Source organism: Mesoplodon densirostris, chromosome 14 (assembly GCF_025265405.1).
Source record: "Mesoplodon densirostris isolate mMesDen1 chromosome 14, mMesDen1 primary haplotype, whole genome shotgun sequence".
Classification (NCBI taxonomy): Eukaryota; Metazoa; Chordata; class Mammalia; order Artiodactyla; family Ziphiidae; genus Mesoplodon; species Mesoplodon densirostris.
The window spans coordinates 59,943,683-59,971,451 of NC_082674.1; the positions used below are offsets into that span (position 1 = coordinate 59,943,683).

The 27,769-nt window shown below is 37.4% G+C and overlaps 1 protein-coding gene, 1 non-coding gene and 1 pseudogene across 7 annotated transcripts in view; 1 reads left to right on the forward strand and 2 right to left on the reverse strand.

Moving 5' to 3' along the window:
* The window catches only part of TIA1 (TIA1 cytotoxic granule associated RNA binding protein), a 28,529-nt gene extending 9,051 nt beyond the window's left edge, over nucleotides 1-19,478 (reverse strand). Inside the window, exons 1-8 of one of the 6 annotated variants that reach the window (XM_060116899.1) lie at nucleotides 19,198-19,475; nucleotides 13,314-13,369; nucleotides 11,276-11,372; nucleotides 7,840-7,938; nucleotides 7,277-7,331; nucleotides 7,074-7,106; nucleotides 5,838-5,925; nucleotides 2,548-2,623 (exon numbers count right to left, since the gene is read on the reverse strand). In XM_060116899.1, coding sequence (XP_059972882.1) covers nucleotides 2,548-2,623; nucleotides 5,838-5,925; nucleotides 7,074-7,106; nucleotides 7,277-7,331; nucleotides 7,840-7,938; nucleotides 11,276-11,372; nucleotides 13,314-13,333 — 468 coding nt within the window. In that variant the 5' untranslated portion in view covers nucleotides 13,334-13,369; nucleotides 19,198-19,475. Of the gene's footprint in view, nucleotides 1-2,547; nucleotides 2,624-3,335; nucleotides 3,617-5,837; nucleotides 5,926-7,073; nucleotides 7,107-7,276; nucleotides 7,332-7,839; nucleotides 7,939-8,893; nucleotides 8,932-11,275; nucleotides 11,373-13,313; nucleotides 13,370-19,197 lie in introns of those variants that run through there. The other 5 variants (XM_060116898.1, XM_060116897.1, XM_060116896.1 and 2 more) reach the window with 5 other exon arrangements.
* A 281-nt stretch (nucleotides 19,479-19,759) lies between these two features.
* Nucleotides 19,760-19,830, reverse strand: TRNAG-CCC (transfer RNA glycine (anticodon CCC)). The gene has a single exon. It is a non-coding gene; the product is annotated as a tRNA-Gly (tRNA).
* A 1,751-nt stretch (nucleotides 19,831-21,581) lies between these two features.
* Nucleotides 21,582-22,739, forward strand: LOC132501347 (phagosome assembly factor 1-like; annotated as a pseudogene).
* Nucleotides 22,740-27,769: the final 5,030 nt, after the last annotated feature.

Below are 27,769 nucleotides of genomic sequence, written 5' to 3' on the forward strand. Positions count from 1 at the left end.
ATCAAAGAACAGGAAATCAAATTTACTAGAGAAACACAGGTTTGCAAAGACAGTAACATGTACTCATCTAATGTGTGACCATTAAATTAGAAGCAAAACACTGACTCAGTTTTTCTCTACCAATACTCAATTACTTCAGACTAGGCAGAGAGGCTATGTTCAACCAGTACTGGAGCTTGCCTAGCACACACAACACAGGAAGAGGCAAGGGAGCCAGGGGTAATTTCAGTCAGCGCTGTGGCACTGAGAATGCCTGCCAATCACATATCCCAAATGTACAGAAACTGAAATATAAATTTGGGAAGATCACATTAAATCACTTACTCAAAGTTACACCTATCATATGATGATTGTCAGGATTACAATCCATCTATGGTTAACTCCAGAGGCCACACACAGACATGGTTTGCTATCTAACTTTCATACTAAATATGCATTAAATAGTGACTTTCATATAGCAAGGGTATATATTCCATCATCTCAAATGGAAAAAATGAGCTCTTAGTCAACCCAAAGCCCTCAACCTATTTCCCCAAGTAGCACAAGACACTAATATCCTATTTATCAATCCTTTAAGGAACTCATACTAATTGTGGCTATCAATCCATTGTATGAGGTATTTTTCTACCTTTCCTAAATATTATGCTGTGATTAACAGTAAAGCTTTGAGAACCAGCTACATTCTCATAGTTTTTATTTCCTTACCTCATCTTATACTTGGTAGATGGGACACATACATGACAGAGATTTTACCCCTTCACCTCTCAACATGCTTTACCATGTGCAACTTTTCTTCTAATATACGGATTTTTCCTGACCTTAGGCTAACCTACTTCTTAGAAGACATTTTCACTTCATGAGAGGAAGATGATAGCTATACATTTAAACAATGTGATTGCAAGATATGATGTTACTGTGCAAACAGCGTACATACCATTACAGTGCATTCTACCCTCTTTTGCCTTAACTTACAAGCCATGTAAACATTTTTAGGGCAGATTTTTTTATTTGAAAAGTAAATTTGGGGCAAAATGGTTGCAAGCTGGCTGCTATACCAAGTATCTGGATAGTAAGAGTTCATAGGGAGGAATAACCAAACAGTTTCAAAGTAAGCAGACAGAGGAACTAGAAAAAAACAAGACAATTTGACACTATTTGGCGTAACTGCGAACGGGTGTATTTTTTTTTTTATCGGTGTATTTTTAAAAGACTCAGAATGATGCTCATAAATTTGACCTGAAGTCATCAAGAAATGATATCTATTTCAAATACTCCATTTACTAAAGTAAGAAAATCCTTTCTAAAATACATTTTATATTATCAAAAATTTCAGTGGCTCATTCTAAGGTACTCTTACACAGAAAGTACAATATTTTTGTAGTAATCGTTGGCAAACAACAGTCGTAACATAGAGGCAATACAATAAAATCTAAAGTTTTGCATGAAACTTATAAACTTTATAATGAAACCTTAGTGTATATTCCAAGATTAGTGCATTAACTTCTCCTACCATCCATCCCTATATTTTTAGAAATGTGATTATCTCTGCAGTTAATTGTTTGGAACCTTGAGTTATCACACTAAAAAAATTATTTATTTGAATCTGTAAATATTTATAAGGTTCAAACTTCAAACAGTACAATACAGATAGAAGCCTCCTGCCCTGCTGCCCATCTGCCTAACTCTCATTACCTACCCTCCAAACAGGAAACCCTACAAGTTTCTTGTTATCCCTGAAGGGGGAAAAGAAATCTCACACACACACACACACACACACACACACACACACACACACACACACACACACACACACACACACACACACCCCCACACACACACACACCTTTTTTACACAAAAGAGCTTTTTCACCTGACAATTTACCATGGAAGTCTTTCCATAACCGGTACTTACAGAGCTTCCTCATTCATTTTCTTTTTTGTAAACAACAGCACAGTATTATATTGTATGGAGAACATACCAAAGATTTTATCCAGCCATCACACTACATATGAGCCTTTTCCTTCTTTATACCCTTTCACCTCTCATTTGACAAAATGCGCTATCCTTCCTTTTCTCTGCAAAACCCAGAAATTTCAAGTCCATGCAAATTCATGTTCAGTAATGTTTACTGAATGAAGGAAATGATGAGACATTTTCACATTAATATACAATTTTAAGAAAAGTTCCCACCCACTGGAACATTTTATTAGCTACTTTTGAATTACCATGGGAATGTAAAACAGGGACATAATGAATTAAATATATAAATGAGATAGTCAATATCTAACTTTGGCTGATGATTTAAACAACCCTACTTTCTATATTCTGAAAACATTTTATCAGTAGTTTGCATGCATCAGGTGCTAAATAAATGCTGACTAAATGACCAAACAGGAGAAAAAAGATATCTTCTAGTAAGGGTATTAATTATCAGTGAAATGAACAAATGGCAGATGAGGAAAATGATTAACAATTGAAACAAAATGAATATTTTTATCCTTTACTCTTATAGCACCACACATGCACTTTTTATTTATTTAGCTCACCCATTTGTTGAAAAAGGAGACAAAGCCATATCCCTTAGACTTTCCTGTTGCCATGTCTTTTACCACTCGGGCATCTCTGAAATCAGAAACAATCGGAAGTTTAGGTTTGCAAACGCTCCTCTGGATATCAAGTGAGAATTTCATACACAACTCATTTTCATGTTTCATCTTCATTAAAGTGAACCTTTAATGCAAATTCACCTTTTATTCTATAAAATTTATCATGTATTAGCAAATGAGGCTTAATTTTATAAACATGCAAATCAATAACTTCTTAAATATATATGTATACATTGTACAGAAGCTGCCTCCCACTTCAAAGTTTTTAAATTTTTAAATATTAAGCATGGTAAAAGCAGCTATTCACATGAATTTTACTTAACTTATAGGGTTCACAGGCACACTAAATGAATGGCTTTCTTTAACCATGCAATTTATAATTTGCTATTTGATACTATATACTTACTACCTAATCATTAAAAAATTAAAATAGAAAACTGGAAACTAAAAGAATGAAAAAGTTGTATATTCCCTAAATTAATTAAATTTTTTCATTTTCTCAGATCAGTTCATACCCCCCTTCCGGACTATGGGTAAATTTTGAGAACTTGACTTTTCAGAAATGTTAAATCATTGAAGAAAAATACTAGACACACACTTTAGTTTTATACTATATAAGAGAAGATTTTATACTAAATTCTAAAATAGCAATCATATAAGATTGATTGGAAACTATAAGATATAAAAGCAAAATTTTAAAAAGTCAGAAAGTAAAAAAGCACGCCAACATTTATCCACTGTGAACCGTAGCTTGTAGTTAGCCAGGGCAATTCTGTCCATTCTTCAGAGATACTCTGCAAAATAACCAGAGCCCTATTATTTGAGATTGAGTAAAAAACCCAGCCATGATAGCTAAAACTCCATACCTCAAAAAATTGGACTCAAATTGTGCTTCACAGGCAATCTGCTTTTAAGTTAGCCAGGTATGTCACAATGCTTGTTCTCTCAGGACACATGAACAAAACAGGCACTTTTACAACAAAAACCCAAGTCAGAAAGCCATGCAATATAATTTTATATTAAAGTATACATAAGCATATTTTGATCAATTTAGGAGTGATTTATTAAGTGTTTAGGGTCAAAATGACAAAGAGGTGATGGTGAAAGGGGAAAACTAATGCAAGCCACTTCTCAATATGTAAAAATACTTATTAAAATTATCTGTATGGTACACATGCATTTAATTTGTAGCTGATTCATTTCTATAGCAAAATTTGTTAGACTACCCTAAACTCAAGGAACAGGAAAAGTTTAAGCTATATAAATTAGGGAAAGAAAGTACTGTATTTTATATACTAAATATTTTAATAGGCCAACATTTACTACACACCTTTTATAAATCAAGCACTGTCGTAGGATCTCTACGGGGAATACCTGACTATCATGAGAACCTTTCAATATATATATTTATCAACTTATCTCCTTTAATTGAAAAAAATCAGGAAATGATGCTACCAACTGAAAATGGTTCCTTCAAATTTAGAAACACTAACTCTTTGGGTAGCCTAAAGCTTAGACATTATCTCGACTGAAAATTATAAGACGAAAGGCCTTACCAAGAAAAAATGATATATACATCAGTAATCACAGTTGACTCTAAGAAAATCTACAGACTATAATTATGATACCAACATATTTAACAAAAAGAAATTATTGATCCTTGATTAAAAAGTAATGAAATTACTAAAATTTGAATGTCATTTAACTTAAACTCACCAATTGTTAAACAATCTTTATCTAATGCCAAACTAAAATTCCCATGCTTTCAGAAAAGCTACTGCAATCAAAATCGAAACATTTAATAAAATAGCATTTAATCTGTTAAAATGTTAGAAAAGGCTTTTCTTTTTAAAGGTAAGTTTCAGGAAATGTTAGCCAAAATATATTTAATTCTTACTTATATCTGAAAGGATTCTCTAAGGAAGAAGCAGCAAAGATCTATATCAGAGTTCTTTAATCTTTTATGGTCCTGTGACTAATCTGAAAATAGGATAAAACTTACAAAGATACTCCACACCAAAATGAAAACAAGCATAAAATCTTGCATACAGAGATTTACAGAAACTGAGAGGCCAAAAAGGTTAAGACCTTTCCAATCTCTAGATATTTGAAAGCCAGCTAGAAAGCCAGCTAACCATAATCAAAGCCCTAAAGCAGATTAAAAGGAACAATCAAGAAATTAGAACTTAATTTTCCTAAAGTCAGTTCTAAGAGACAAAGAAAAATGTCACCTAACAGAAGAGTCTACTTGTAAACCCTAATCATGTGACTGCCTTTAAAGTTGGCCCCTTACTTATGGTCATTCCTTGGTCACTATGCATTTTCATCCTCCTACCAATGAACTAAAACTCTTCAAACGAAAACTTCCAAAATTCAACACCAATACCACCAGCTTTTACTGTCCAGTCTCCTTCTCATCTCTGCTGTTCGTCTGTTCATCAAACCAAACCAAAGCTAACATTTCCTTTTTCCTACTCTTCTAGCTGGAATAACAATAATAAAGCAACGAGAAACTCTAAAAATTTTGTTTTCTAAATTCAACGATTACTTCTAAGAAAGTGAAATCATCAACTTATTATTCTTACTCTATTACAGGCATGCTTTTCAAAATATAAAGTTCTTTTATGATGAATACTCCTTGAGTGAGCTTTTTATAAAAGGCCTAAACTATACAATTAATAACAAATGCAAGCAAGACAGTGCTTCACAAAACACTAAAAGGCATTATATTATTATTGTTAATAGCAACAACAACAACAAAAGGATAGATACCTGGGAATTAACATTTAATAACTGCGTTTTGGCTTGAATTGTTAAGGTTTCTTTTTGTTAAAATATATTAACAGAAAATGCATGGTATCATAGAAGTGCCAAAGGGTCTAAATTCCTTAGTCATAGCACAAGTTCACTAAAGATTATGACCAAGCTAGCAAGACACTCATATAAGAAACAATATGCACAACAGCACATTTGTCTCTTAAAAGCTAAAGCTAATTGAAAAAGAATTCTAAGATAACTGAAGACCAAAGATTTATTTATCAATGGGAAAATAATCTTTGGCTGTTAACTGCTTGAATAGTCTCTAAACAATACACTTATTCAAATGAATATTAATATATCACATTCAAGTGTTGAAATTAATGTCCAAAATTCATAATAGATTTTCAAACTACTTCTACGTAAGATTGTTTCTAATATAAAGCATTTTAAATTTATCTTCTGTTACTTACGATATTCTTCCAAATGGTGCAAAAGCAGCTTTTATATCTTCAGTTGTAATTTCTGGACTGAGATCACCAACAAAGACATGGAAATGATCTTATAAGGGGAAGGAAGGGGAAGTGAAAAGAAAAATAAAATTTTAGAATTTAAAAAAATGCTAAAATCTATTCAGTAAAGTATTCTTAAAATAATTTATGGATTATAGTAAAGTATAACACTATCCTATACCTAGACAAGTCCTATCAGTTTTAAACATAATGAATCAAGGTGGCAATACAGGAAAGATTCTCCTAAGGACTATGATATATCTAATGGGAAACTGACAGTTATATTTCTACTTATAGCCAATTATTATACTGGCCTAAAAAATAAACTAATAATAGTAAGTTTTGCAATATATATATATATATATATATATTTATGACTTCATTACCATTCTAATAGTACTTATTTACATTTATTCAGTTTACCTATGTGATATACTTGGTTTAACCATATTTTGTGAAGAACAATCAAAGAAATACCTTGCATTGCAACAGTTTGATGTTAAAGTATTTGACAGTTTTCTCAAAAGCCAACAGTTCTGGTTGCCCAGACATTACACCATTCAGTTTATGTGAATCCATGTGCAAGTGAACTAAGACTGAAGGCAACAGAATGAAAACAGTAATCCCTTCACTTTATATCAGAGCCATTAAAAAAGCACTGGAGAGAAAAAACGTTCCCATACGTGAAGTTTTCTTAAAAAGACAATGCTCAAAAAAAAAGGAGACACTTTAAAAATACAAAATAGTTGGATCAACACTTTAAATGGACATATATATCAATTCTGACAAAGTATATTTGGAAAGAAAAGTTACCCCTATTTGGCAGGCCTTAAGCAACACGTTGGGTTGCCATTTGGGAAACACAGTTTCAGGAGCAACTCAAGCAATCAGAAGATCTGGTATGAAGCACAGATCATGACCTCAAGGAAACAGGGTATCTTGCCCTTCAGTGGTGAAAGTATTTCTAAGGCATCAGCTGCTATCAATGGGGATCAGAGAACTTAAAATACCACCAAAGTAGTGGACAAACCACACTTGGTCAACAGTGGGAAAAAGGGGGAAAAATATTGCCAGAGAGACAAATAGAAATACGACCCCTCCCTCCCCGCTCCCCCCAATATCAAACAAAAGAACTTCAGGTGGTTAGTGAATACCATTTCAAGAGATTTCATTTTATGTTTAAGAAGATACAATTACCTTGTGAACGCTGTGTGCTGACAACGGTACTACCTGATGACAAAGATTAGATTTGTTCTTAAATTTATTAACACAAACACAGTCAATCATATCTTAGGATAACGATCAAAACATTACTGCAAATGTATGATGTTTATATGCTTTACAATAAAACTACTATGTACAATAAACACAAAAGTTCAAAGAGTATAAAATACACTTACTGCTTGTATCTTTCTTTTGACTGCTGGGGGTTGTTGCCCAATTCACTTTGACTTCCTAAAAAAATGTTTCTACATTTATACTCCATAAAAATAAAGGTAATAATCAGATATTACAATATTTGCATCTATGAACACATAGGTATATGTTTGAGATGAAGTATTCAAACTTTCTGGTCAAAATTTCAATACTTATTTTTTAATGTACACTTATACAAATAATGTTAGCAAATCCTAACCATACATACTTCTTTGTTAACATTCAACTAACCTTTCTAAAGTACCAATAAATTTTTTTCTTTTATTCTTCCCCATTAGTATCCAATGTTCCTAGATCTTTCATCAAAGCTTGAATAATTCAACAAATATCTTAGTATTTACCACATACAAGGCACCATGAAGAATACTAACATAAACATACCCTCTAAATGCTTTATCCCAGCTTCTTAATATTAAATGTGATCATTTTCTGTAAAGCGAATACAATGCTTCTAAAAAGGAAACAAAACCGTATACAACTTAGAATTTTCCAGTGCAAGTCACCTTCTTTAATTATGACAGCTTACCTTACCCATTATCTTCCGCCCATTCATAGCAGCTAGTGCTGCAGCTGCATGACGATGCTCATAAAACTCCACAAAACAATATGGATCATTTCCAGCTGTCTGTTGAAGAAGAAACACAAAAGCCAATTTTAAGTTTTATACTCCCAATACCTTAAAACTATACAAAGTTTTATACATCTCAGTATCAGGCCATGGAGAACGAAGGGTCTTTTCTGCAAGTAAATGTTTCGATAAGGCAGTAAACACTAAAAAATGAATTATTTTTATAGAAAGCTATCTTCTTCAACAGCTTATGCCATACTACTATATATAATTTAATCTTTTATTAATGACTAAGTGTTCTAATTAACCTTCTTAAACCTGTTACTAAAATGTAAGTAAACAGGCTCTGAAAACTGAAGAGGTTCTCTGGTAAGTAAAGTTTTAGAATAGGTTTTAGAATGTGGACTCTCTGACATCAAAATTTTTGCCTGCTTAGAAATCTTTTAAAAATAAAAATTCTCGGGAATTCCCTGGCAGTCCAATGGTTAGGACTCAGCGCTTCCACTGCAGGGGGCACAGGTTCAATCCCTGGTCAGGGAACTAAGATCCTACAAGCCGCGGTGTGGCCAAAAAAGAAAAAAGAAACCTCTCTCCTCTTTTCTACTGGTGTTCCAAGTAGTTGAGGTCTGATGACAGGTGAAGCCTGGATGTTTTCTTATAAATTAAAGAAGCAGAAAAAACACCCAATATTTTACACCTATCAGTACAAAATACCAAATGACTTTTTAATTCTTTCCATAATCTCCTAAGCAGAACTGTTAAAATAAGAAACTAATTCAAAAGACTAGAATGATAACAGAAGAAAGAAATATGCCATTTTGTTTCAAGCACAATTAACAGTTAAAAAAAGTCACTGGCAATGACTTTAAAGAATTTTAGAGCAAGGAGGCAACCACAAAATTGATGGCATTGAAACTATCCATTATTTTATTTTAAAAGCATTAGAGAATATAAAAATGTTTTTAAAATTGTATAATCAAACTAATACTATATTTAATGCGAATTCTATTACCAAGATCAATGTTGACAGGCATCAGAATGTGGTTAGAAAAGTGGCTTACACCTAAGAGTAAGACAAATAAATAAGAATGTTCATTTTACTTAATTTGTACCCAGAAAAAAAAAAAAACTACTTTTTAGATTAAAAAAAAATTCTAAGCATATACATTATCAGCCTTTATACTCTAGGGGGTATAAAATTCCTAAATATGAACATCAGTGCATCAGTGTGGATAGATGGGAATTTAGACTTTAATAATAATAAAATAATGATAAGGAGGAGGAGAAGGAATAGTTAATCTAAGCCTTTGAGTGACCAAAATCCAAAATTTATACAAAGTGGCAGAGGTAACCTAGCTAGCCTTTTCTGTAGGTCCAGCAGTCATTAACATTTTGCCTAGTGATCTTTAACAGGCAAATATCTAGAAAGACAAAGAGAGAACAGCAGCCTACAGACCTATGGAAAGAAGAGATCAATCTGGGTTTACATCCTTGCTTTGCCCCATTTCTGTATATATTAAATAGGAAGGGCTTCCCTGGTGGCGCAGTGGTTAAGAATCTGCCTGCCAACGCAGGGGACACTTCGAGCCCCGGTCCGGGAAGATCCCACATGCCGCGGAGCAACTAAGCCCGTACGCCACAACTACTGAGCCTGCGCTCTAGAGCCCATGAGCCACAACTACTGAAGCCCGTGAGCCTAGAGCCCATGCTCTGCAACAAGAGAAGCCACCACAATGAGAAGCCCGTGCACCGCAACGAAGAGTAGCCCCCACTTGCCTCAACTAGAGAAAGCCGCGCATAGCAACAAAGAACCAAAGAAGCCAAAAGTAAATAAATAAAATTTTAAAAAATAATAAAAAAGGAATAACATCTGCCTTGTAATGTTTCTATTGAGCATTTGTGATAAGGCATCAGCATTAAAATAACAGGCAGTAGGCATTCCATAAATGCTATCACTAAGATAAGGAAGGAGCCCCAGATGAAAAATTGGTTTTAAATTCTCCATCATAGTCCCCTATCTCTCCCTCTTATCTTTCTCTAAGGGTACAGAAATCTTTTCTTCTTTATCCAAAGGCATACAGATATTAAATGTGATAAGAAAACACTTTAGAAGAGTGTAAAGGACAAAAAACATCTGTTGAATCCATCTATATTATTTGTAGGTGACCCTACCACATTAGGAGAAAGTTTTTTTTTTTTTTTAGTTTTTGGCTGCACCCCGCGCCAGATGAGATCTTAATTCCCTGACCAGGGATTGAACCGGCATTGGAAGGCAGAGTCTTAACCACTGGACCACTGGGGAAATCCCAGGAGAAAGGTTTGACATTTTAAAATCCGAGACAACAAACCAAAGCCAACTGGCTAAATAATTATTTTTTAAAATACCAAGTAAAAAAAAGTTAAATTGAAATACAATAGAAGAGAAAGTAGTAGATACAGACACATATATGATTTTCTTTCCTGGAGAAAAGAAAACCAAAAGTTTAAAGGTAGGCGAGACCAGGGATAAAAGGATTTCTCTTTAGCACTGTTTTTCTCATCAAAAGAATTTTAAGGTGCCTTTTATAAATTTATTTAGTTTGGGCTGCCTTTGGTCTTTGCTGTGCACGGGCTTTCTCTAGTTGTGGCGAGCGGGGACTACTCTTTGTTGCTGTGCACAGGCTTCTCATTGCAGTGGCTTCTCCTGTTGTGGAGCACAGGCTCTACGCGTGCGGGCTTCAGTAGTTGTGGCGCGCAGGCTCAGTAGTTGTGGCACATGGGCTTAGTTGCTCCACGGCATGTGGGATCTTCCCGGACCAAGGCTCGAACCTGTGTCCCCTGAGTTGGCAGGCGGATTCTCAACCACTGCACCACCAGGGAAGCCCCAAGGTGCCTTTTAACACACATTATGACTCAGGATTAATACCAATTAGATGAGTGAATTCTGTTTTTTCTATACATTAAGGTCTGATGGATGGGCATTGCCACAATACAAGAAAAACATGAATCATGACCTTTAAAATTAAGTTAAAAACACTTTCACAGTATCAAAGTCTATTATTTTTTTTACCCAATTTCCCATTTTAATTGTAATAACTGAATTTCTAGTTTAGCCAATCAACTGATACCACATATAAAACAAACAATTCTGATGCCTCAATACACTTTAAAACAAGAGCCCACATATAGTTGTCATCTGCTTTAGACATGATTAGTACCATTCTCTTCTTTCTTTACTTACTAAAACAAACTTCGTGGCCAAAACGGATTCATTACAAATTTACTAAAACCCCTATGAATTTAGACTGTATAAGCCAATTTAAGAGTTCCTGGAAGTAACGGATTTAAATAATGTATCATGGACAACCTCAAAGAAAAGAAAAAAAAGAAAGTTAACTAAATAAAATACCCTTACATCCATAATCATTTTGCAGTTTTTACAAGGTCCAATCTGGCTAAAGAGCTGGAGAATTAAAGCTTCTGTCACATCTCGGGAAAGGTTACCGACATATCTGAAACACAAAGAAAAACAATTCATCATTTTAAATTTGCTTCTTTTGCATCAGTTCCTAAAGTTGATTACTGGAGAGTGAATATGGGGAACAGGTAGACCTTTGGGATCTACTATTTGGGAACTTTTTAAAAGTTTGTGAAAACTTCAAAATCTCTTTCAAAACATATGGAAGATATGTTACTTGCAAATATATTAATGAGACACTGTTAGTAGAGGGGAAGCTAGTGTGTGTGTGTTTTTATTCAAGGTTGTACAAATAAAACCTGTTGCTTGTTTCTAAGTTTCTAGGCTTACCTTAGGAAGATATGCCCAAAATCTCTCAAATGAATCATTAAATATGTAGAACATTTTATACAATCAATCCTGGAAAACTTTGCAATTATTTCTACTTCTACAGTATTACTGAGAACATTAAATTTTCTTCAATTTTTAATTCACATGATTTCCCTAAAACTGTCCAACTTAGGTATACTTTGGCTTACACAGTAAACATATTTTTGAAAAATCATGGATAAATCACTTATCAGGTGTTGTACATGCTCACAAAAGAATCGGAAACCTTTCAATGAGAAACCTTCTACTGATCAGTGATAGTAGAAAGGGAGTAGAAAGAGTCTAGGAGAGACTTTTAACAGATAATATGAAGTGGTGACTAACAAACTTAATTAGTGTAAATAATGTATTATAAGACCACATGACTGGGATGATTCTTACTTTTTCTGGGGGAAGGGGGATGATCCTTATTTAAAGGGTTTATAAATAAATTTTCAAAATGGGATTTTAAAATGATATTACCTCCAGACATGTTAGAGTTAGAGGTTTATTACTTCTGAAATCAGAGAACGTTGTCTCCCAACAACTGTAGTTTCTCATTCTTCTGCTAAGAATCCTTCAGGGAATGTTATGAAAGGTATGGACTCTCTCCCCAGAAAAATAAACATCTATACATGCCAGAAAGTGTGGATTCAATTCCTTCCCTCAATTTACCCATTCAACAGAATATTGAATGCTTACTGTGAAGGCACAGGTATAGGTTAAAATGGCAAAGGGAGAAGTGCTGAATCTTAAGGAACAATGAACAATTCCTTATAGAAAAATGCTAGTCAATAAATGTAGACAGAGAGCATTAAATTAGCAATGTGTAAGCCCGACTGAAAAACTGACTCAGGCATGAACCATTAATGGATATAAAACTATTAGGTGAAAGGTTGGTAAGAAAATGGATATTTGCAGGGTGCCTAAGTTATCACTAGATCACTTAACAATTGCAAAGGGAAAACCCACCTTAAAAGTGAGAGCTTTTGGCCACTTTGACCCAGTGTTCAAACTTTAAATCATTTTATGGATAAACAATGAGACATTGTATGTACAATATGAATTATATAATATCATCTATGAAGTATTCAAATCAGAAAGATCTAATTGAATCTAGCTAAGCTTAAATTTAGATCTAAGTTTACAGGATATTGGGCATATAAAACAATTACACAAATCCAGAAGTGGGATATTATATAAGGCGACTTATTTGATTATCTTCAAAAGATTATTGTCCTAAAAAAAAGTAAAAAGAGGGGAAGACTGTGTTTGATTAAGAGGGACTTAAAAGACACTGACAACCTAATACAATGAATAATCCTTGACTGAATTCTAGATTAGGGTTGGGGGGACAATAGCTGTTTCTTACAGAATTCTAACTAATAAATGTAGAAGAAATGAGAGAGATCACCATTAAAATACCTTAGTAATAATCGCTACTGACAAGAATTCTTTGATACACCTCCCTCTCTGAAGTGAAGCTTAATTTCCCTCTCCTTGAGGGTCGGCTACTCTTAGTGACTCAATTCTAACTGACAGAGTATGTCGAGAAAAACAGTAGTCACTGTACAGTGGAGAAACAGTACCCTTCAAAAGTGCACAGTAATGAAAGATATCTCCTTACATATTACAGGATAGAGACATGACAACTGAACACAATGTGGTATCTTGGATTAGATCCTGGAATAGAAAAAGGACATTAGTGGCGTGGGGAAATGGTAATAAAACTTGTAGTTAACAGTACTGTACCCATGTTAATTTCTTAGTTGTGATAACTATATCATGGTTATATAAGTAAGATGTTAACATTAAGAGAAGCTGGGTGAAGGTCAAATGATAACTCTGTACTATCTCTGCAACTCTTCTGTATCTATTCTTACCTGACTCTTGTGCCTATAAGAAATCCTAAGGATTGCATATGTCTAAATGAAAAAAATGGCTCTTCTGAAAATTTAATTCTAACATCTGCTTTGCTAAAGGTAGATAATCTAGTGACAAGCTGAACAGTATTTAGGGAACCCGGAGTCTATCATTTACTCTTTGCAAGACTTTAAGCTTTTCTCAGAAATATTTTCTAAGTGATTTATGTAGTTTGAAGATAGCTAATAATAATAATAAAACATACTTTAAAAAGCACTAAGGTCTGTATTGCCTTTATATTTGTTTATTTAATGTGGTCTGCTGTATACTATATGTTCCAGGAGGCTTTATCAATTAACTCTACACACAGCTGTTTAGAGAAAGTCTCTTCAGAGGAAGTTACACAACAACTTGCTCTCAACCTTCCACACCATTACGATAAACTACAAGTAACATATATACTTGTAGTTCATTCCCATTTTTATATAAAAATGTTTCTTTAGTTGTCCCATACTTTGTCACATACTATTCTGTTTCTGAAGCGAAAGGATTTCCTCTTAATGGATTTAAGTTACCTGTGTAACAGATTTTTTTTCTTTTAGGCTGCCAAATATCTTCCTGCTTTTAGAGAAATCCTCACCCTGTGGCAAAGCCTGACTCCTCTTCAGAAGATGAAAAGGCTAAATATGGTTATATAGTCTCCCTTGCATGTGATCTGGGCTAGCTCAATTACACATACCAGTCCTGAACACAGAAGACAAAGGCAGGCGTGAAAGAAGCAGAGACCGAAGAGAATCCACTTTGGTGGCAAACAGCCCCATGCCTAGTGAAAGTGGGAGCTGTAGTATCAGGTCCTCAGTAGGTGTGGCAGTAGTATCCTTTCTGGGATGATCTGTGGCTTGATTAGGACTGTAGGCCTGACAGTTAGCTGTCTCTCTTTCCTGAACATTTTCTAAGCCAGGTTCCATAACCTTCCTGCAAATTCTGGGAGTGTCCAATATCTTTTTAAACAAATTCCTTTTATGCCTGAATGTTTTGCAGCTTGCGTTTAAGAAAATTCTGAGTGATACAAAAATTGATACTGGAGCAGTTGTAAGCCAAGATTCTCTGTCACAATGTCAACTGGACTATTAAACAATAATGTAAATTTCTTACATTTATGTAGTTTTAATTTTTCAAGATGCTTTTTATTCAAGAGCATTAAAATATCCCTTCTGTGTGTTCCATGAACTTTTTGTTAACAGCATAGACTGAAGTATCCCATGTTGATATTTATTATATCACCTCTGAGATCATGTACCAATCTTGTGCAGAACTGGAAAGTAAACATCCTCCTTGGGCAACTGGATAAAATATGAGTATAAACTGTGTATTAGTTAACAATGCTGACTCAATGTAGTCTCCTTAATATGAAAATTATATTGCCGTTACACAAGAGAACGCCCCTATTCTTAGATGTATTTAGCTCCTAAGTGTCATGATGTCTTCTCAAATGGTTCAGCAAATTTGGCTAACTATTAGCAATTGGTAAAGCCACATGAAAGTTATCTAAGTCTACAACGTACTATTTTTGCTACTTTTCCATAGGTTTTAAATTTTTCAAAATAAAAAGCTTCCTGAGGGACTTCCTTGGTGGTCCAGTGGGTAAGACTCCATGTTCCCAGTGCAGGCGCCCCGGGTTCGATCCCTGGTCGAGGAAATAGATCCCACGTGCATCCACAACTAAGAAATCTACATGCTACAACAAAGATCCCATGTACAGTAAAAATAAAAAATAAATAAATCTAAAAAAAAAAAGCTTCCTGAGAAAATTCAATGGAAAAAGTCATCAATGCTAGTGAAAACTTGACAGTTCTGGGATAGGATTTCATGTCAATTTAATATATATTTTTAAAGCTGATACTAAGTTCAAACAGTTATAACATCGGAATCCAAAACATTTTAAATATTCATTTTGATTAGTACAGCTCTAGAAAATGTAAGCTACAAAGAAAAATTTACAAGGCAGAATGCTGTATTGGGTTTGTTATGAGCCACAATCAATGTATAAAAATGCAGACTTTGATATGAGGCCTCTGAAAATCTGAGTGAAAAACATGAATACGTTTTAATCTAATGATAAATTTCGTTGAGTAGAGATTTTTAGTTTCATTCATACTATATCTCTACTATCTAGAACCCTGCCTGGAATATTTAAGTGCTCTATAAATATTTGTCAAAGAGGTAACTGTACTCTCTCAGAATTACTTTTGAACATTTGCAATTTGCTAGAGAATTAACCCATTTTGCCTGAGTCACTCTAGTTCAGGGGGAAAAGGTGTATGTCTCCTACTAATTATGAAATTATGACAAGAGTATATTATACATCACAGGGAATACAGTCAATATTTTATAAAATAACTATAAATGGAGTATAACCTTTAAGAATTGTGAATCACTATACTGTACACCTGTAACTTATATAATATTGTACATCAACTATATTCAATTAAAAAAAAGAAATTATGTATGACAGTAAATGCTTGCTGTACATAATACAAATACTATATACCAGCATCATAACCTTACTATTATTTAACAACTGTCTGCTCTTCACAAAGGACACTCTGTTGCGTGATAGCTGAAACCCTCTTATTTTATCAGCTAGCACCTACTTCACTTGGAGATCAGACCACATGCAGCCAGCCATCTCTTGGTACTCCCAGGGGATTGGTTCCTGGACCTGCCCCCTCCCATGGTTACCAAAACCCATGGATGCTCAGGTTTCTTACAACTGGCCCACCATATCTGAGGGTTCCACTTCAGTGGATACAGAGGGCCAACTGTACATAAACCAGTCTGAACAAAAGTATCTAACACTACCCATGTTAGTGTTAGATATCCATGTTAGAGATATCCATGCTCTCAGGACAGTTCTCGTTTTAAATTATATTTTACAACAAACTAACATTCTAGATGGCTGATAATTGCGTTTGCAAATTAAAGTTATTGCTGACTTCACTCTCACATTCAACACCTAAACCACTGGCAATTCCCATAGCTCTGTTTTCAAAACATTTCCAGAATCAAACCACTTCTCACAATACGGTTGACCCTTGAACAACATGGGTTTGAACTGCGTGGATCCACTTATACACATGGAATTTTTTCACTAAATATGTATGTACTACATGATTCACGGTTGGTTGAATCCACAGAAGCAGAGGTCTGACTGTAAAAGTTATACATGGATTTTTGACGGCTTGAGGGCTGGAGCTCCTAATCCTTGCATTGTCCAAGGGTCAACTGTATATTTCCAGAGTACTGATGACAAGAAATTGAATACTGGCAGTCTCTAACAAGGCACTGCTGAACACTCATTTGTGGCAAAGGAAGGCACTTCCTCTGAGCCATTCAGGTACACAGGCAATACTGAAATCAGACGGTATCTTACCCTCAAGAATGAGTAAAATCTTGATTCACTGCTTGAAACTGTACCAGTTTTTAAAACAAATTTATTGATCACTTACCATGGACCAGACATTGCTAAGAACATATTAAAAGCCTCTGACTCCCAAGGTTATTCAAACAAACATTTTATATTAAAAATAAAAACACTGCTGGGAAAAATGAGGGATGAGCACCTACTCATATTTAATCAAGATTGGTCTGACTGGAAGAATGGGAGTTTTGGTTGAGAAAGGCAGAAGCGAGGGAGGGGATAATAGGAAATGTTAAAGCATGGACTACTTTGGGGAAAAGATTCTTGGATGGGGTGTTCTAGTAAAGCATACAAGGCAAAATTAGTCATAAATGTAAGTGTCAAGAGTTGAGTACAGTAGAGTTGCAGGATGATGAACAAAAGGGTATATGACTTGGGATGAGTTACTTTAATTCTAAGCTTAGCTTTTCCTCAGCTGTAAAATGGACCCATTTACTGCAGAATTCTGATGAGGATTACACAAGCTCATAAAGCACTTAACAGAGAACACATGGCAAACGATAAGTATTCAATAAATAAATAATAAATAAATAATAAATTAAAAAAAAAAACTTCATTAATTCTCCTGCAATGGTTGGTCCCCTGTCCCCAAGCTAGTACTGCTTGCTTTTGTAGACTGGCCTAGGAAAGCTTAAGTTGTCTTCATTATTTGATATTCCCAAATCAACGTACTAAAAAGGTTAAGTTCTCAGATTATTTTTGGCAGTTTCTGAAATTAAAAATTTCAAAATAAGAATCTTAAAGACATTATAAAAGATGAGCAGTTCTTAATCCAATATGCTGCTGGCTATCATACGTCTAGCGAAGAGGCAAGAGGGAAAAAAGGTTTCCATAAACTCTATGGGGCTAATGATTTTTTAGGGAGTATTCATCTACAGATACAATCTTGCAAAAGACCAAAGTCATGCGTTAATTGCTGCATCCTATTAAAAAGACACATAATGTAACAGATTATGAGATAAACTATCAAAAAAGTTTACCTATTCATTAAGAAAACAAGTGTAACTATATCTCTCATATAGATTACAAAACGGAAACTATTTTGTTGGAGAAAAAAAATAATTGATTACGTTGTACTTCATAACAACTGCGATATCCAGAGAGTTGCAAAATGAAACCTGAGTGTATTTTTATTGCCTTGAGTTCTCAAACTGCCAGTATTCTAAGAATAAAAACAAAAAAGCTACGTCAAAAACTCATCGGGCTTTTTCTTCTTTTCGAGAAAAGCAACAAAGGCAGGATCACCTCAGCGGATAATATTTCGAAAAAAACAAAGGAGAGGGGGCGGGGAGAGCAACACGACAAAGAAAAGATCCCAAACTAAGATCACTTAACACTAAGTCTAAAATTCTCAGAGGTGACTAAATATGTTAAGGTACTTATCAATTGTTGCTTCATTAAAAACTCCCCGCTCCTTCAACGACATGTCAATCAGAAAAGTAGCAAGCGACGATAAAAATGCATCATATCCACTTCCCCTCCGTTGATATATACCTCCGGGGGAGAGTTCCATTTTTAAAAAGCAGTTTCAAGATCCTTAAGGGGTCCGACTTGGGGCTTTTTGATCGGGGGAGGGGGTGCCACAGAAGGAAAGCCACAGAGAAGTTCAAGAAAAAACATTTGGCTTTTTTCCAGTTGGCAACTGCGAGAATAAAGTTTAAGTCCCTGAAAATCAGTGTAAGCATTTTCAAGACAAAAATTCTTATCAACGGAAGTCAATGAAAGGAAGAGTTTCTAGAGAAAATCAAAGTAAAATGAAAGGGAGACGGCTGTAAAAATCAAAAGAGGTTAATCGAGAAGCGGGGGAGGGGGAGGGGGGAGAGAAGAAGAGCGTAGAACAAAAAGGCTAGCCGAGTTCTAAAAACAGGTTTGAATGAAAATCTTTTCTCCACGCCTAAGACCACAGAGGGCCCGGGACGAAGCCAAACGCCACGCTGTTGGGTAGTTACGGTGCAGGGACTAATTTAGAGGGCTGAGCCCCGTCTCCGTCCATCTCGTCTCCTCACAGCCCGGGTCTCGGTCCCTAGGCATCCCGGTGAGCGCTAGGGAGAGGAACCATGATATCGCGGCGTCCGCGGGAAACAATAGGCTGGGGAGCGGCGCAGAGCCGAAGCTTTGCTCCGGGACCAACACCATCCCGCCCCCCTCATCGCTGCCCCAGACTCACAGAGTCTTAGGCATTTCGTCCTCCATGGCTGCTGCTGTCGCGGCGGCGCCTCCGGGTCCAGCTCTCTACCCTATACTACCTCACAAATCTTTTGAGCTGCTATGTCTGTGAAATAGCTAGGTTTCTCGGCCGACCGGAGGTTACTCCGCCCCCTGCTTCGGCGGCAATTACACTAAACCACCCGGCCCAGAGCGAACAATGAAGCCCCAACACAAGATGGCGGCGAGCCGGGAGCCCTGGAGCAGCCAGCGAAGTGACCCAGGCCGCGCAGGCGCAGGAGAATCTTGCACTTTCAACCTCCTGGCCGCCAGGCTGCACCTCAGTCCTTATATTCACTCGTTGCGCAGCCGCTCTTCCAGCGACGCTCGGGGATGTCTCAGACCGCGCAGGCGTAAAGGTTAACTAGTTCATGACTTGAGTAAACTTTTTTGAATTCCACTCCAGATTCGAATGTGTCAACAGTAATTTACAGTGAAATATAGATCTTCATGGAAATGAAAAATTGTGTTTCCAGAAGAAGAAAGATTATAAAGGTTATTTAAGGCAAGGGATAAAAGCTGGATGCGCCGCCCGGGAATCGAACCCGGGTCGCAAGAATGGGAATCTTGCATGATACCACTACACCAGCGGCGCTTACAGTACATTGCATTGCTGAAATGCCTTAGGATTACGTACAAGCAAACGTTTATTCCCGGAAGACTTGTTTATTTATTTAAAAATAAAAGTTTATTGAGAGTCCATATACTCTGTTACTTTTCATATAAGAAATTATTTCTTTTCTCTCATTCCGATACAGTTGAATGGATGTTCCTGCTTTTTCTGTACGGAAAAAATCTCATTAAAAAAAATTTTTTTTTAACTTAAAAGAGATTCAAGGGACTTCCCTGGAGGTGCAGTGGCGGGACTCGGCGCTTCCACTGCAGGGGGCTTGGGTTCCATCCCTGATCAGGGAAATAAAACCCGCAAGCCACACAGCGCGGCCAAAAAACAAAAAGTTTCATTAAGACTTTGTCTTCTTCATATATACACTACCAAATGTAAAACCGATAGCTAGTGGGAAGCAGCCGAATAGCACAGGGAGATCAGCTCGGTGCTTTGTGACCACCTAGAGGGGTGGGATAGGGAAGGTGGGAGGGAGGGAGAAGCAAGAGGGAAGAGATATAGGGATATATGTATAGCTGATTCACTTTATTATAAAGCAGAAAGTAACACACCATTGTAAAGCAATTATACTCCAATAAAGATGTTAAAAAAAAAAAAAGAATTTGTCTTCTTGGTATTAACCAAATTTTTGAGAGCCTGGAATGTATTTCTAGATCTTAGCGGAATTTTTCTTTATATTTGAATTTCCTTGGTATATTTAATGTATACTGGAAAATATTTAAGAAATAGTTATTTAATGCAAATAGGTCCCAAGAATTCTAAAACCAACTGACTCAGAATATATACAAATTTCAGCCCTCTTCCAGGGAAGCAGAAAAATTAGGGCTCTGAAATGTACTTCAGTATACTCATTATGTATTTTGTATTGCATTTTATAAGTTATGTAAAAGTTTTTTAACATTGAGAAATGTACATGCCCCAAAATGTGGTGTTTTCTTTGGATTAGTTCCTTTAGACTTCGATACTTTTGGATAACCATTTTTAGAATTGTCTTTAGAATCTGGTGCACATTCTTGGGATTTTATTCAAAGATATCAAATATTAGTCTTTTGGGGATGAATAAGACAAATGTTAATAGTGGATAATATTTTTAAACAACTTTTTGAGATGTAATTCACATAACATACATTTCTTCCATTTAAAATGTACAGTTTGGGAGTTCCCTGGTTGCCTAATGGTTAGAATTCTGGGCTTTCATTACCACAGCCTGGGTTCAACCCCTGGTCACGGAATTGAAATCCCCCAAGCTGGCAGCCAAAAAGAAAAAAAAAAAAAAAGGAAAAAAATGTATAAAGATAGAATGTACAGTTCAGTGTTTTTTTTAGTGTAATCAGAGAGATGTGCAACCATCTCTATAATCAATGTTAGAACATTTTCACCGCCGAAAAAATGAAACCCTTACCAATTAGAAGTCACTTCCTATTCCCCATTCCACCCCCCGCCACAGCCCACTAATCTTCTGTCTCTATAGATTTGTCTATTCTGGACATTATATTGTCCACGAAAAATTTGATTAATAGTCAATCTAAGAAAGAAATAGAGAATTTTATTTGAGCCAACCTGAGGATTATAGCCTGGGAGACAATCTTTCAGAAATCTCTGAGGACTTTTCTGTCCATTAGAAGTTAATACACAGGGCCTCCCGAGGCTGCTGGCAGTCAGGTGAGCTCTGGTCTGTCTGCTCTGCGGCAGGGAGGCCGCCGGATCAGCGAACCAAACCAATGTTGGGTGTGGAGGTGGTGCCTCAGCGTTCTCTGGGAAACGAGCAATGGGAATTTGCACTGGTCTCCTCTAAGCCATCACCTCATCTTTAACCTGGCTCAGGATAGGATCAAACTATCAGAGACTTAAGGTGATCGAAATGTATGACTTGACTAAAGTAAAGTTAAAATATTGTCGTGTGCATTTCAATTTTCAAGCCATAGCTCCCACCATTGAGCAGACTGACGAGTCTTTCGATGCAACCCATCCTGAAGTGTACAACTCCACTGAGCAGCTCTTCCACCTCAACTTCACAGGACTGTCTTTCTCTTTTCAGCTAGATTCATGGACCAAGGCTCCCAAGTACGAACCCAGTTTTGCCCATGGTCTAGCTTCTCTCCAGACAACCCATGAAGCAATTGTGAAACGAATGCACTTCTACAGTGGAAACAGCCTACAGGATACCAAGGTTCCCATGATGCCTCTGAACTGTTTCCTGGGCAATGTGTGTGCTGAGAGTATAGATGTTCTTTGAGATGGAACTGGACCCTCAGGTTTATGACTTTGCTTACTTGCCACAGGTTGCGGACCCAGCGTATTAGCAGATGCCAAGATGTGGGTATTTGAATTCTTAGTGTTTTTTGGCAGTTCCTGCCAAGATGTTCTTAGCATGCTTAGCTCTCCACACAAGGTCTTCTACAAGTCAGAAGACAAAATGAAGATTCATTCTCCTTCTCCTGATAAGCAAGTTCCATCCAAGTGCAATGACTACTTTTTTAACTACTTCACTCTTGGAGTGGACATCCTCTTTGACGCGAATACACTCAAAGTGAAGAACTTTGTCCTACACACCAATTACCCTGGACATTATAATTTTAACATTTATCACCACTGTGAGTTCAAGAGCCCACTAACTGTAAAGAGAGAAAATGCAGATGGTCAGACAGAAACATGCATGACCTACAGCAAAGGGGGCAACATCCAAGAGCTTCTGTGGAGAAGGCTGTTGCCCTGCACAGGTCCTCCTCCCCAGACAACACCAACCCATTTGGCTCCACATTCTGCTTGGTCTTCAGCGGATGATCTTTGAGGTCATGCAGAACAACCACATTGCCTCGGTGATCATTTATGGCCCTCCCAGGCCTGGTGCACACCTGAGGGCCACGGAGCTCCGCTAGGATCCTCACCATCCATGCCCCTCTGCCCCATGGAACTGTGTATCGCCTCCTATTCAGCAGGCCACCCTGTGGGTTTTCTTGGACACCTTGTCAGTGGGAAGGGCTGTCGTGATATTTTGAGCTGGAGCTCAGGCTGGGTACTCTGCCATGGAGTGAGGGGCCCAGATATTCCTCTGTCCATTCTCAGCCTGCTGGTGCCAACAGGGGGACACAGACTGCAAAGAGAAGCACAAACTCTGAGCCTTGATTCCTGGACCCAGGAGCTCTTGGCTAACATGTAAGGGGAGAGTGTTCTGTCTCCCCTGACCCACACACATTGGGAAAACTTGGGGCTCTTTCTGTGGCTGAGGACCCAGGCGCCCAGGAAAAGGACAAGGTCCTGCCTTTGGCCCAAAATTGCCACATGACCCTTAAGGCAAGCAGGTAGCATGTCCATAGTACTTGGTTGCAACTTTTGTACTATATCCATTTTAGTTACTGGATGAGCTGGCTGTGGTCAAGGTGGCCCACCTGCCTGTCCCTGTTTCTTTCACGCATGTACTCCCTGCGAGGCCCAGTAGGCACACCCAACTGGTTGAAACACAACTTTCTCCCATCAAGGTACATGCCCAGGCCTGCTTCCCACCTCTCTTGGAGCCAGGCTCCAAGGCTGCCTGTTCCCCTACTCTGCCGCAACCTGGCTGGCAGGACTGCATGTTTCCATCCTGTTTGCCTCTTTTATTTAATGTCAGAGCTGTAGCCGGAGACAACTTCCTTCTTTTTTGTGTTTCAGCATTCTGCTCTGCACTGTGGGCTTGACTCCCCTTCCCCGACTCTGGGCAGTGTCCGCTGGCCAGGCCCATTCATAGCTCAAGTCCTCCGGGGCTCAAGGAGGGCTGGGCTGCTCAGTCTCTTTGTGGAATTTGCTAAGGAAAGTAGTATATGTGCTTTAAAAATATTAATCCTTTTGAAAAGAATTGAGAAAAGAAATGTATAATTTTATTCCATTTTTAATTATTTTCATTTAGCAACTTGTGATACATAGATGACAATTTTGTGAGTTTTTCAAATGTGTGTACAGATTTTTGTAAGTACAGCTCTTTTGTAATTAATTCATGTACAGCCTCATCCTGTATAGTTTAACAGTGAATTTGCGGGGCACCTGCCTTGGGCTCCTGTGTAGTGCCTAGGCCCACAGCCAGGCTTGTGTGGCATTCCCATGACTTTGTGACTGATTGGTGTCTTCCCATGTGGACTGTGGCCTGGCCAGAGACCGCCCCCCCACAACCCACTGTGGGGTAGCCAGGACTGTTCCCATCCTCTTAGAATGGGAGAACCTTCCTCATGCCCTTCCTGTACCCCTCCTCCAATAAAGACCTATGCCCTTAGCAACAGCTCACCATGTGCTGTTGCTGGGATGTTTGTACTTTAAATAAATAAATAAATAAAAGAGAATACACAGTTATATACATTTTGAAGACAAAGAGTTATATATCAAAAGATGTACTGACAGTTTACATAGCCCAGATCTGCATGTACAAGGCAAGTAGTGAGTCATCTTGATTAAGGATTAAGAAAGGAATGTGGGGATTCCCTGGCGGTCCAATGGTTAGGACTCGGCACTTTCACTGCCCAGACTGTGTTCAATCCCTGGTCGGGGAACTAAGATCCTGCAAGCTGTGTGCTGCAGCCAAAAAATAATAGCAATAAATAAAAGAAAAGAAAAGAAAAGAAAAAAAAAGAAAAGAAACAAAATACACTTGAGCTGGAAATGAAAACCCTCTTTAGTTGAGAAGGAAAAGAAATAAAACACCCCCATGTTCAATGCTGCCTCATCCCTCATGTTATGTCTCATCCCTCATGTTATATCCTAAGGAATTACCTTTCTGGTGCCAGGAAGAATCGCTCTTTACCATCAAGCAGGCATTCCTGTGTCTTTTAAGGAGATCTGGTTTATGTATAATTGTAGAAGCACAATGCACACTAAAAAGGAGTATTGGCCCAAATGAGCAGAGAGAAAGTTTTACGTTTAAAATTTTTTTGTCCTGCCTTAAAAATCGTTTTATTTCATCAGTTCCCTCTTTTGATCATTAATGTTTTGATAGAAAGCATTAGGTGATCAAATATTTGGTCCCTTGATGCCACCTGTGGTTGCCTACCTGCCCTGGGTCTGTCATGTCCCTCCATTGCCAGTTCTAAAAGCCTGGTTCTTTCTTTCCTTTTAGGGGGATTGTAGTGGTGTAATGTCTGTCAAGGACTGACAGTGAATTCCAAGTTGCCCAGTAGGACTTATGTCAATTTTACATTGCACGTGCATTGTGCATGTTCATTATTTTATAGAGAACTATAGATGTAATCAATAGTTTCAATCAGTTTAGATATTATTATTTTAGTAGAAGTTGGTGATACATAGCACGAAATGCAAGAAACCATCACTTTATAAGCTACACAAACGGTAATCAAAATTACCAACAGGAGTAAGAATGCCATTAGTAAAGATTTAAAGCAGGACCCCCCCCGAACCAAACCTTTTTCCTAGTATTTCTCCTAAACTGGGAAGAAGATCATTTAGAGTGGAAATTTGCATTTTCATATGTGTCACAATATGGGTTATATTAGAAGACTCTTGGGAAGTGGTTAAAATATCTAGGGCCATGTGATTTTATAGGACCTCTTTTCTCATCGTGGAAACTTCTGAACTGAGCAAGCTAATGGCTTGGTTACTATCATTTAAGGCTTGCTGGGTGAATTTTGTTAAAGCCTCTGTGAATATGACATCTTCTATTCCAAGTGAAGGAATAAATATTGTGACCAAACGATCATACTAGTGGAAGACTGATTGATCTCAGTGTGTTCACATTAAAGGCAGATTGGCAGGGACAGTTTCAAAGGCTACCTCTAGGTGACCTTGCGCATGAGTAAAACCAATTGTTCATCTTCCTAACCAACCTGGGGAGAGCCAAGGCCATAAAATTGTTCGATAAATCCACTGGATCCTGGTAGGAGCTAAGTTTTATATATATATATATATATATATATATTTATTTATATCCATTATCTCTTTTTTAATTAATTAATTTTATTTTTGTTATATTTTTGGCTGCATTGGGTCTTCGTTGCTGCGCACGGGCTTTCTCTAGTTGTGGCGAGCGGGGGCTACTCTTCGTTGCGATATGTGGGCTGCTCATTGCAGTGGCCTCTCCTGCTGCAGAGCACAGGCTCCAGGTGCCCGGGCCTCAGTAGCTGTGGCACGTGGGCTCAGTAGTTGTGGCGCATGGGCTTAGCTGCTCCGTGGCATGTAGGATCTTCCCGGACCAGGGCTTGAACTCGTGTCCTCTGCATTGGCAGGCGGACCCCCAGCCACTGTGTCATCAGGGAAGCCCTAAGTAATATATTTAATATCTAGTGAAAAGGAGTATTTATAGTCAGGTTCTGAACAAATGTCATTAATTGGCTGAATAAGAGGGTCCCACTTAGTGATATCAGTGGTAGCTGGCACAGTCCTAGCATATCTTTCTTCTAAAATAAAATTTCTAAGGGCCATCCAGTTAGAGCCTTGGAGAGAAGAAATCCACCAAGGTACACCCGGAAGAATCTGTCGTAGATTATTGACTGTAAAACCAAGAACTGAATTAATTTTAAACCCTACTTAGACTTTGTGCCCATGATAGAAAAAAACTGATATATGCAAAAGTCCACGAAGTCAATAAAACACTATAAATAATCTTATAAGTCAGGTCCAGCATCTCAAGATAGCTGTCTACTTCTGATGTCATTGTCTTCTTGTCCTAGTGTGAATGTAGTTTCTCTTCTATTTGAGCACTGTTTTAAAGTGAGTTGAGATCAGAAGTCTTCTCTATAGACCAGCCCAGTGCAGGGCCCTTCTAAAGTGGGAAATAAGAATCCAAAAGTCAATTTCCTTTAGTTTTACTGTGTATGAGCTAGTCAAGTGTACCTAGTAAGGGTCTTTCTATCTAGGTTGGAGATGGCCCTTTAAATAATGTCTTTCCCAGTATGCATAATCTGCCTGGTTGCAGGTCATGGGGCACCTGATCTTTGCCCAGAGACAGACTACTGGGATAAGCTTCAGAAAGAAACTTAGAATGTCCTTTAAAAATTTAATTAAACTGGGCTTCCCTGGTGGCGCAGTGGTTGAGAGTCCGCCTGCTGACGCAGGGGACACGGGTTTGTGCCCCGGTCCGGGAGGATCCCACATGCCGCGGAGCGGCTGGGCCCGTGAGCCATGGCCGCTGAGCCTGCGCGTCCGGAGCCTGTGCTCCGCAACGGGAGAGGCCACAACAGTGAGAGGCCCGCATACCACACACAAAAAAAAATAATAAAAATTTAATTAAACTTTACAATAATATAACATAGTAATGAGGAGCCCTTCAGGAAGTGAGTCTTAGGTAGTAAACATAAAACCCCAAAGACACGAAAAGTGCTAGAATTTAATATTCACAAGTAATTTTTCTCTCTAAAATTATCCTCATTTCCACCAAATATAGCCAAATTAAGACTAATTTGTTTGCAAAATAAGCCTGGCTTCAATAAACTTATCTTAATTATTTAATAAGTGTAATTGATTATATAGGCTCTTTAAATTGGCTTTGCTGGAAGTTTTCATAAGGAATCTCAGGTTAAACTTTTAAAAGGCCTGTCAAGGGTGGGCAAGCCACATCAAAGGCTTGCTATCAGATTCTGCCTGTGGTATCTATAGATTTGGGTGAATTCCTCTCTTCTCAAGGTCCCCAAAATATCTTGAGATTCCTGCACCAGCCAGCAGGTGGACTTCTTTATTTACCTGGTAAGGCTGCTGAGAACACTGAAAGCAGGGTACCAGGTTGTTTTCCAAGGGACTTTATAGCTCCGTAAAATTCACCTTAGTTCTTTAAAGTTATTTGGTCATATCTGATTCTATCATATTCTGTAATACAACATTCCAGTCAAAGCCATGGTAATATAACCAATGTTTCCAATTATGTCCTGTTATAAGGAGAACAGATTCTTATTGAACTTATACAAATAACTATATTGCCTAAAAATGAGAATAT